Source organism: Bidens hawaiensis, unplaced genomic scaffold (assembly GCF_021521415.1).
Source record: "Bidens hawaiensis isolate Kalapana, Puna unplaced genomic scaffold, B.hawaiensis_p1.1 tig00001920_1, whole genome shotgun sequence".
Lineage (NCBI taxonomy): Eukaryota > Viridiplantae > Streptophyta > Magnoliopsida > Asterales > Asteraceae > Bidens > Bidens hawaiensis.
Window position 1 is genome coordinate 2,570,804 of NW_027491107.1, and position 11,700 is coordinate 2,582,503.

The 11,700-nt window shown below is 40.3% G+C and overlaps 1 protein-coding gene across 2 annotated transcripts; it reads right to left on the reverse strand.

The window, feature by feature from the left end:
- Positions 1–247: 247 nt before the first annotated feature.
- LOC143599484 (elongation factor G-2, mitochondrial-like) lies at positions 248–1,459 on the reverse strand. Of its 2 annotated transcripts, XM_077077437.1 has the most exons (6): positions 1,391–1,459; positions 1,201–1,322; positions 964–1,114; positions 796–867; positions 508–603; positions 248–415 (listed from the first exon to the last, which is right to left on the reverse strand). In XM_077077437.1, exons 1-6 carry the CDS (start codon positions 1,421–1,423, stop codon positions 323–325), a joined length of 567 nt encoding a protein of 188 aa, XP_076933552.1. In that variant the 5' UTR covers positions 1,424–1,459; the 3' UTR covers positions 248–322. The 2 variants fall into 2 exon arrangements, with proteins under 2 accessions (XP_076933552.1, XP_076933547.1); XM_077077432.1 differs by having other exon boundaries at positions 796–1,114.
- Between the last annotated feature and the right edge of the window lie 10,241 nt (positions 1,460–11,700).

Consider the following 11,700-nt stretch of genomic DNA (forward strand, 5'->3'; position numbering starts at 1 on the left):
AAAATACTTCGACCAAAGATTATCCAATTAATCCTTGACCGGAGCTATTTTACCAACGATTACCTCGATAAGTTTTGACCGAAGTAAGACTATCTTGGTTAAGGGATTTTTCCCTCATGATCAAATCACTGTGTTCACCCCGATTACGATTACTCATTCGATATTATTGAGTTAGCACCTTACCTCACATTTACGAATTTGGATACTTGATCCTTGAGTGATTTTTGTCCAAAACAACTGGGTTGAGCTTTTAGCAAGCCGATCTCGAGTAGCTAAGTGATAAACGGATATAAAACTTTAATAGGTGGCGTTTAATGAATGTTTACCTCAAATAAGTCAGCTGGCAAAACTGGCGTTCTCCAAGTTTGAAAGCTAATGCGAACATGTGTCCAGCTGGCGTTCCCGATAACTTAACCTGCAATAGTCCAATTGATGAAAAAAAGTCAGTTACATATTAAGGTTGTTTAAATATATAAAAATTCTTTCATATTACTGAATAGTGAATACCTTCTCATCTTTCTTTGACTGGTCAAGGGCAAAATTGTCAACTTCAAGTGGAGACGGCAGATAATGAAGAACACCATCAAGAACCGGTTGTACTCCCTAATTAAAGAAAATTAAAAGAAAACAATTGGGTTCATACTTATGTCAAAAAAACACTTAAAATGTACTTTAGCTAAATCAGTCACGCTAGGCTACTTTAATTACTTTACATGGTGAAAATATTAATTTTCACTTGTAGAAAACAAGACATGAATATAATCAAAAGCCAATCTATAAAGAAAGTATGTTTACCTTGTTCTTAAACGCACTACCCATAAATACTGATAAAAATTTCCTTGCTATAGTCGCCCGCCGAATAGCAGCCTGTTCAACAATAAACCATAGAATTACAACATCTATAGTAATTAGTGTAAAACCTTTTTGTTTCAAAAAATGAAGTTTGTATATAATCCAGCATACCGCAAGATCAGCAGATGAAGTAGGTTCATCACTGAGGAACAATTCAGCGAGTTCATCATCAACATCAGAAACCGCTTCAATTAACTCGCGTCTCTTTTCTGCAACTATTGCTTGCATATCAGATGGAATTTCTTCTGTCACAACTTTTTCACTGCCAAATATACAAATAATATTGGCAACATTCTTGTTACAAATATATGTATAGTTAACAGTTTGTCACAAGATTACAAAACGAACCCGCTAGAACCATGAAAAGAATACGCCTTTAGTTGCACAAGATCTATAAGACCCTGAAAATCCTCTGCCAATCCAATTGGAATTTGCACTGGTGCACTGTGATGTCTAAGCTTTTTCCTTGCCTTAATTAACATGAAAATAAACATTAACGTCGGTTGAATGATGGTGTTATGATGATGAAAGACTATACCTGATTAAAAACCCTTCCTGGAGATGCTCCCATTCGATCAAGTTTGTTGGTAAAAGCAACCCTATGGACCTCATATCATCTCATTTGTCTATATTCTGAAAATTTCTTTATTGTTTCAACCTACATGTTAGGGCACGGAAATTTGACAATGTGGATACGTTATCCTGGAATATGTTCTTGGATCAGTAATCCTTAGTCAGATCATGTCGGGATCAAGGATCCTCAGTATTTATTATTTACTAACGATTGTTTCTCATGTATAGTCTTATATTTGATAGATATAACGGCTCCAAGACTTATTCCACTGGATATCTCACTATTGGACTTGTCAAACACGTGGACAAATGGCTGTAACACGATTAGTGGGGATAATGGCGGATTTATAGGACTTCTTGTTGAGTCACAAATAACCGAGTGCTGAGGATATGTTATTCTTAAAGATGTGTCTGGATCAATTATCCTTCTGAAGAGTTCCAGAGCTATGCCAGAATCAAGGATCCTCAGTAATTATGTTGTTAACGCTTGTTTTCCATATGAAGCTTAATATTTATCAAGTATAACGGCTCCAGGACCTATTCCACCTTATATTTCGCTACAAGGCACCTGCAGCACGTGGTCAAAGTAGTGGATGAAGATAATGGAGGAGTTCCATGAAAATAGGAGCTAGTAGTTAGTTAGTTACTTGTTCTTTTTATTTATATACATCGAGATGATGATCAATTAGATACTCACTGTATACACACACACTAGAGCAGAAAACAATTACTCTCTCTACTCACTAGTTTGCCTTGTAACCTCGATCGTAATCTCTACAACCATTGTAACCACCTTTTTGACATTAATAAAGTTGACGGTGATACTTTTCACCGTCCAAGGGTTTTTTGTGCCGAATATTACTATAATCACGTACCATCCGACCAAAGATTATCTCGTTAAACTTTGACTGAAGCAATTCGACCAAAGTTTATCTTGCTACTTTTTGACCGAAGTAAAGATTATCGTAATTAAGGGTTTTTTCCCTCGTGATCAAATCCTTGTGTTCATCTAGATTTCGATTATACGTTCACTGTTATCGTGTTAGCACTATACCTCACTTGACAGATTTGGATATATTATCCTTAACCAATTTTTGTCTAAAACAATTTGGCGCCCGCCGTGGGGCAATTGGTGCTATAATCCATATCAATCCCATCAACTTTTGATTTTTTCATACCCATATCACTATCAATGGTCTCTCAATCAACCTCTGCTTCATCAACTATGTCATCTTCGGTTTCTCTCTCATCAAGGACTTCGCCACCGATGCCTCCGCCAATCACGGGAGCACAACGGTCTGCTGCTGCTAGAAGCAAGACGCAACTACCAGTCTTCCAGAGCTCAAAAACCGTTGCTGTTGTACCGGTGGTTAATACTAACAATGATGTTTCATCTATGTTTTCGCAGGTTAAACCATATATGGAGTAGCAGAACAAGACCAACCAGAGGATCCTCGTGAGATAGAAGATCTCAAGAAGACTAAGAGGCCAACGGAGGATCAAACTCCTCTGATGCCCAGGATGCTGGATTTCACCAGTCCAGGATCCATGGCTAGTTGTCGCAAGGATCATCTATCCTTCAACAGGGTCCATGGGTCCACAGGCTCAAGGATCCTCACTGTTTCATTCAGGATCATCTATCCTTCAACAGAGGTCCATGGGTCAGCAGACTCAAGGATTCTCGTTGGTTCAGCCAGGATCATCTATCCTCTAACAAGGGTCCATGGGTCAGCAAGCTCAGGGATCCTCATTCTTCCCGCAAAGATCCTCTATCCTTCAGAAGGGATCCATGGGTCAACAGACTCAAGGATTCTAGTTGGTTCAGCCTGGATCATCTATCCTCCAACAAGGGTCCATGGGTCAGCAAGCTCAGGGATCCTCATTCTTCCCACAAGGATCCTCTATCCTTCAGCAGGGATCCATGGGTCAACAGACTCAAGAACACTCGATCTTTCACTCAGGATCATCCATTCTAGATCCGAGGTCCATAGGTCAGCAGATTCAAGGATCCTCGATGTCTCAGCAAGGATCCTCAGTTCTTAATCCAGGATCGATGGGTCAGCAGGTCCAAGGATCCTCCATGTTCCATAGAGGATCATCAATCCTTCAACAAGGGTCCTCTGGGGTGTATCACCAAGGATCCTACAACTCCCAGCCTTAAGGATCCTTCTACCAGGGCCAAGGATCCTTAGGAGTTCAACACCAACGATCTTCTGAAATCCATGAAGGAGATATAATCCCCATGCAAACCAAAGCTTCTGGTGGACCAACTCCTGTAGCAGACGCTTGTTACATCAGCCACTCTTCTGGAATGTCGACTTTCACGCAACAAAGAGGTAACTTGTATGATCCTATATCCTTAGATGCTAACCGTGGTTCCATGCTTGATGCAGGTATCAACCAAGCTATGGCTAAGGAACTACAGAAACTCAAGGATATGATATCCAGCGTACCAGGGGTGATCCGTCCAATTCCTGAGATACCAGAAGTAAGCCACAAACTGTCGAGATTTGCTCCACCAATATGTGACGCGGAGATCCCAAAACACTTTCGAACCCCAAACATGAAAGTGTACAATGGTACCACTGATCCTGAAGAGCATGTAGCCCAATACAGGGAAAGAATGGAGATCAATCCAATTCCCGCGAGACTCAAGGAGGCTTGTCTGTGCAAGGGTTTCGGATCCACACTAACAGGATCTGCATTAAAATGGTTGTTAAGTCTTCCTCCCTTTTCTGTTATTTCTTTCTCACATTTAGTTAACTTGTTCAACAGCCAATTTTCTTGCAGTATGAAATTTGAGAAGTTAACTAGTGACTTATATAGAGTTGTCTAACCCAATGATGAATCCTTTAGGTATTTTGTCATGAAGTTTGGCAGGGAGGCCCTAGAAGTCCCTAATCTTGACATGGCTATGGCTGTAGAAGCTTTCAAGATGGGACTAAATAGGGGCTCCCCCTTTTATGATGATCTTGTAATGACTCTTTGCAGGTCTCTAGATGAAGTCAGAAACAGGGCACTTATATTCATACGGTTGGAAGATGACAAGAGGATCCAGGATCGTTTGGGAGACTCAAACGAAGCAAGAATCCCCCGACAAGAATAAAGGATCCTCGTACAGAAACAACCACTCAAAGCCTTAAAGGATTACTTATCCTCTGCGCCAGCTATGATGAAGCCTGTGGATGGAGAATCCTTGCATCTATACCTAGCTGTTTCAGGAAATGCCTAAAGTGACGTCCTTGTGAAGGATCACGAAGGTGAACAACACCTCGTCTATTATGTAAGTAAAAGTCTTTTAAATGCGGAAGCCAGGTATTCTCATTTAGAAAAATTAATTCTTGCACTTATTATGGCTTCTACTAAATTGAGACATTACTTTGAGACTCATACTATTATTTTGAGAACTAACTATCCTGTTAAGATTGTTCTTAGAAAGCTAGAATTATCAGGTAGAATGGCCAAGTGGGCTGTGAAATGGAGTGCGTATGATATTCAGTATAAGCCCAGAACAACCATCAAATCACAGGCACTCTCAGACTTTGTGGCTGATTTCAGCAGTGATATGTAAAAGGAAGCTGATCTGGAAGTCCAACAACTAGAGAAGACTAAGGATCCTTGGATACTCTTCAACGATGGAGCTTCCAACGTAAGAGGAACGGGATTGGGTATCCTACTGAAATCGCCACAGGGGTACCCCAGTCTATAGCCTGTGAGTTCCAAGCAACAAACAATGAGGCAGAATATGAGGCTTTGATAGCAGGTTTGCAATTAGCTAAGTGCATGAGGATCAGGTATCTTCAAGTTTATATTGATTTATTATTAATTGCTATCCACTTTAATGGTTCATATGCTGTTAAAGGAGAAAAACTAATCGAATATCTAGATGTTGTGAAGGAACTGGCAAAATCCTTTGAATTGTTTAGTATTATACAGGTACCAAGGGAAGAGAATGTCGGGGCAGATGCTTTGGCAAATTTAGCCTCATCTCTGAAAATTCTAGAAGACACAAAGATTTCAATCATTCATGTTCTCTCACCAGCAATAGGAGAACAATACGTTGGGGAGATAACAAATGACAAAGAAATTGTACTTTGGAATCCGTTATCCTTGAATAATCAAGGATCATGGATCCTCCCAATCAAGAAGTACATTCAAACTAGAGAAATTCCAGCCACAGAGAATCCAAAGTCTTTCAAACTCAAGGTATCACAATACATTTTATTACATGATATGTTTTATAGGAAATCTCTTGCAGGTCCATACTTGAGGTGTATCGAGGATCCTGAAATCCAAGAGGTGCTTGAAGACTTTTACGAAGGTGATTATGGTAACTACACCGGAGGTAGAGCCCTATTCTCTAGAATTCTGAGAACAGGTTACTACTGGCCAACCATGAAAAGAGACGCCATGTAATATTCGAAGAAGTGTGGCTCATGTCAAAGGCATGGTAACATCCTACATCAGCCCGCGGAGCCGATGTATCCTATATCCTCATGGTGGCCTTTCATGAAGTGGGGCGTGGATATTGTGGGTAAACTACCTAAGGCACCAGGAGGAAAAGTATTCATGCTTGCAATGACTGATTACTTTTCAAAGTGGATACAAGCAGAAGCTTTTGTTCAAGTACGCGAAAAAGAGGTGATATCTTTCATTAAAAGAAATATTATTACTCGATTTGGTATCCATTCGGAAATTATTTGTGACAATGGTTCCCAGTTTATCGGGAAAAGAACCACTAACTTTTCTGACAGCTGGGGCATAAAGATAATTACCTCAACTTCAGTGCAATCCTCAAGCTAATGGCCAGACAGAGTCAAGATAACACCTAAGAATGCAACGGGCCAAACACCCTTCTCATTGGTGTTTGGATCAGAAGTGGTAATCCCTACAGAAATGGTGGTTCCTACAGCCAGAATAAGCATTCGTGATCCTGAGGTCAATGAAGAAATTCTTCTTGAAGACTTGGATACTGTTGAAGAACTCAGAGACCTAGCCAAGATCAGAATGGCAGCATATCAACAAAGGGTAGCTAGGGTATACAACAAAAATATCAGAATCAGAAGATTTCAAGAAGGAGATTTAGTTTTGAGGAAAGCCTTCCAAAACACGACCAATCTGGCTGATGAAAAGTTAGCACCCAAATGGGAAGGTCCTTATCTGATCGAGTCGAAGGCAGGAAAAGGGGCATATCATTCGCTCACTATGGAAGGCAGAAGATTACCAAGAGCATGGAATGCTATCCACATCAAAAGTATTTTTTCTAATCAGGATTCAGTATCCTAAGAGGATATATTATCCTTAAAGGATCTAGGATCCTAAAATTGGTAATATCTATCTGATCACTTATTCATTTCATATTCTTGTTATTAATTTAAGGATAATGTATTCTTAACATTTATCTTTTCCAAGTTTTTAAGTAATAATGCAGATTTCAATAAAAGGTTCAATGTCTAAGAGGTTGGCCACCTCTCCCTCACGCTTAAGGTACATTGCTATTTTCCTTGGCCTAGCCAACGATTGGGTATGACCTTCGATGGTCATATCCTCTAAGGTTTAAAGGTTTTCACCTTTCTTATAAATTAGAGTTTCTACACTCTCGCCTAGAGCACACGATATCCAATGTATAGTCCGGGGCAGCGGGACCGGTACACGCTTAGTGGCTGACAATTTCGTTGCTTTCGGCTATATGGAGGATCCTACGATTTATGGTAGACGTACCATACCACCGGTTTATAACGTTTTCACGTTATCTCAAGACAAAGGTTTCTAACATTTTCATGTTAGCTAAGGTTTATAACGTTTTCACGTTATCTCACGTTTGGGCTAAATCCCGGTTTGGGCGAGTCCCCAGTTTACATCCGTATCTTTGGGCCAATCCCCAGTTTTGGGCTTGTCCCCAGTTCACGGGCTTGCCCCCAGTTGCACGGGCTTGTCCCCAGTTTAATTTATGGGCTTGTCCCCAGCTTAGTGGGTGTAATCCTAGTTATTATCATAAGTTGTTTGCAACAGATTTTCTAAGTTCATTGTGAAGATCAAGACTTATGGATTCAAAATCCTTAAATTGCTTCTAGCAGAATCACAAAATGATCATTACTTATGGTAACTTAGGTCTAACTGGACCTTATGGTATGATTTCTAATCATCAATTTATCATTATTTGTTTAAGATCTTTGTAATCTCTTTTACTTAAAGATTTAAGATCTTTAAATTATTATTGCAAGGATATACTATCCTAAAGATTTTTACTTAAAGTTATTTCTCAAAACATTCAACAAGGCTAAAGCTATATCAAACAAACTTTCACAATAACAAGCGAATAGTCAAAAGTTTTCAATTATTATTAATCATAAGTCACTTGGACTTAGCCAAAAGTCTTAACCCGGACTTCACCGTTCAAAATATAGACCATCTATCCTGGTTAAACTTGTGTTACTAGCTGTTCATGATGTGCAGGGAGAATAAGAGGAGTTGGATATATAGCCAGAAAGGAAGTTCCCAAGGAAACTCTATAGATATTTGATAATTATATCTATCTTGTCAAATCTCATCTGTTTTTGCATGAAGTTTGAATTCAAAGGCAAAATGGCAGCTGTAATCTTATCACAGCCGCCATTTTGGGAGCAATTGTTAGGGTATGGAAATTTGACAATGTGGATACGTTATCCTGGAATATGTTCTTGGATCAGTAATCCTTAGTCAGATCATGTCGGGATCAAGGATCCTCAGTATTTATTATTTACTAACGATTGTTACTCATGTATAGTCTTATATTTGATAGATATAACGGCTCCAAGACTTATTTCACCGGATATCTCGCTATTGGACTTGTCAAACACGTGGTCAAATTGTTGTAACACGTTTAGTGGGGATAATGGCGGATTTATAGGACTTCTTGTTGAGTCACAAATAACTGAGTGCTGAGGATATGTTATTCTTGAAGACGTGTCTGGATCAATTATCCTTCTGAAGAGATCAATTATCCTTCTGAAGAGTTCCAGAGCTATGTCAGGTAATTATGTTGTTAACGCTTGTTTCTCGTATGAAGGTTAATATTTATCAAGTATAATGGCTCTAGGACCTATTCCACCTTATATTTCGCTACAAGGCACCTGCAGCACATGGTCAAAGTAGTGGATGAAGATAATGGAGGAGTTCCATGAAAATAGGAGCTAGTTGTTAGTTAGTTACCTGTTCTTTTTATTTATATACATCGAGATGATGATCGATTAGATACTCACTGTATACACACACACTAGAGCAGAAAACAATTACTCTCTCTACTCACTAGTTTGCCTTGTAACCTCGATCGTAATCTCTACAACCATTGTAACCACCTTTTTGACATTAATAAAGTTGACGGTGATAGTTTTCACCGTCCAAGGGTTTTTTGTGCCGGAGAATACGATAATCACGTACCATCCGACCAAATATTATCTCGTTAACCTTTGACCGAAGCAATTCGACCAAAGTTTATCTTGCTATTTTTTTACCGAAGTAAAGATTATCGTAATTAAGGGTTTTTTCCCTCATGATCAAATCCTTGTGTTCATCTAGATTTCGATTATACGTTCACTGTTATCGTGTTAGCACTATACCTCACTTGACAGATTTGGATATATTATCCTTAACCGATTTTTGTCTAAAACAATTTGGCGCCCGCCGTGGGGCAATTGGTGCTATAATCCATATCAATCCCATCAACTTTCGATTTTTTCATACCCATATCACTATCAATGGTCTCTCAATCAACCTCTGCTTCATCAACTATGTCATCTTCGGTTTCTCTCTCATCAAGGACTTCGCCACCGATGCCTCCGCCAATCACGGGAGCACAACGGCCTGCTGCTGCTGGAAGCAAGACGCAACTACCAGTCTTCCAGAGCTCAAAAACCGTTGCTGCTGTACCGGTGGTTAATACTAACAATGATGTTTCATCTATGTTTTCGCAGGTTAAAGCATATATGGAGTAGCAGAACAAGACCAACCAGAGGATCCTCGTGAGATAGAAGATCTCAAGAAGACTAAGAGGCAAGCGGAGGATTACACTCCTCTGATGCCCAGGATGCTGGATTTCACCAGTCCAGGATCCATGGCTCAGTTGTCGCAAGGATCATCTATCCTTCAACAGGGTCCATGGGTCCACAGGCTCAAGGATCCTCACTGTTTCATTCAGGATCATCTATCCTTCAACAGAGGTCCATGGGTCAGCAGACTCAAGGATTCTCGTTGGTTCAGCCAGGATCATCTATCCTCTAACAAGGGTCCATGGGTCAGCAAGCTCAGGGATCCTCATTCTTACCGCAAAGATCCTCTATCCTTCAGCAGGGATCCATGGGTCAACAGACTCAAGGATTCTAGTTGGTTCAGCCTGGATCATCTATCCTCCAACAAGGGTCCATGGGTCAGCAAGCTCAGGGATCCTCATTCTTCCCACAAGGATCCTCTATCCTTCAGCAGGGATCCATGGGTCAACAGACTCAAGAACACTCGATCTTTCACTCAGGATCATCCATTCTAGATCCGAGGTCCATAGGTCAGCAGATTCAAGGATCCTCGATGTCTCAGCAAGGATCCTCAGTTCTTAATCCAGGATCGATGGGTCAGCAGGTCCAAGGATCCTCCATGTTCCATAGAGGATCATCAATCCTTCAACAAGGGTCCTCTGGGGTGTATCACCAAGGATCCTACAACTCCCAGCCTTAAGGATCCTTCTACCAGGGCCAAGGATCCTTAGGAGTTCAACACCAACGATCTTCTGAAATCCATGAAGGAGATATAATCCCATGCAGACCATAGCTTCTGGTGGATCAACTCTTATAGCAAACGCTTGTTACATCAGCCACTCTTCTGGAATGTCGACTTTCACGCAACAAAGAGGTAACTTGTATGATCCTATATCCTTAGATGCTAACCGTGGTTCCATGCTTGCTGCAGGTATCAACCAAGCTATGGTTAAGGAACTACAGAAACTCAAGGATATGATATCCAGCATACCAGGGGTGATCCGTCCAATTCCTGAGATACAGAAGGAAGCCACAAACTGTCGAGATTTGCTCCACCAATATGTGACGCGGAGATCCCAAAACACTTTCGAACCCCAAACATGAAAGTGTACGATGGTACCACTGATCCTGAAGAGCATGTAGCCCAATACAGGGAAAGAATGGAGATCAATCCAATTCCCGCGAGACTCAAGGAGGCTTGTCTGTGCAAGGGTTTCGGATCCACACTAACAGGATCTGCATTAAAATGGCTGCTAAGTCTCCTCCCTTTTCTGTTATTTCTTTCTCACATTTAGTTAACTTGTTCAACAGCCAATTTTCTTGCAGTAGGAAATTTGAGAAGTTAACTAGTGACTTATATAGAGTTGTCCAACCCAATGATGAATCCCTTAGGGATTTTGTCATGAAGTTTGGCAGGGAGGCCCTAGAAGTCCCTAATCTTGACATGGCTACGGCTGTAGAAGCCTTCAAGATGGGACTAAATAGGGGTTCCCCCTTTTATGATGATTTTGTAATGACTCATTGCAGGTCTCTAGATAAAGTCAGAAACAGGGCACTTATATTCATACGGTTGGAAGATGACAAGAGGATCCAGGATCGTTTGGGAGACTCAAACGAAGCAAGAATCCCCCGACAAGAATAAAGGATCCTCGTACAGAAACAACCACTCAAAGCCTTAAAGGATTACTTCGCTACAAGGCACCTGCAGCACGTGGTCAAAGTAGTGGATGAAGATAATGGAGGAGTTCCTTGAAAATAGGAGCTAGTTGTTAGTTAGTTACTTGTTCTTTTTATTTATATACATCGAGATGATGATCGATTAGATACTCACTGTATACACACACACTAGAGCAGAAAACAATTACTCTCTCTACTCACTAGTTTGCCTTGTAACCTCGATCGTAATCTCTACAACCATTGTAACCACCTTTTTGACATTAATAAAGTTGACGGTGATAGTTTTCACCGTCCGAGGGTTTTTTGTGCCGGAGATTACTATAATCACGTACCATCCGACCAAATATTATCTCGTTAACCTTTGACCGAAGCAATTCGACCAAAGTTTATCTTGCTAGTTTTTTACCGAAGTAAAGATTATCGTAATTAAGGGTTTTTTCCCTCGTGATCAAATCCTTGTGTTCATCTAGATTTCGATTATACGTTCACTGTTATCGTGTTAGCACTATACCTCACTTGACAGATTTGGATATATTATCCTTAGCCGATTTTAGTCCAAAACACTACATTATCATAAGAAATTCATATTTAA

What these genes read in the sequence shown, in the direction of transcription:
- LOC143599484 (XM_077077432.1), bottom strand. Translation starts at nt 1,423, where the DNA reads ATGGGAGCATCTCCAGGAAGGGTTTTTAATCAG. An exon ending in CAGGAAGGGTTTTTAATCAG is followed by an intron (nt 1,323 to 1,390) that starts GTATAGTCTTTC and finishes ATGTTAATTAAG; the next exon opens with GCAAGGAAAAAGCTTAGACA. An exon ending in AGTCAAAGAAAGATGAGAAG is followed by an intron (nt 416 to 507) that starts GTATTCACTATT and finishes GGACTATTGCAG; the next exon opens with GTTAAGTTATCGGGAACGCC.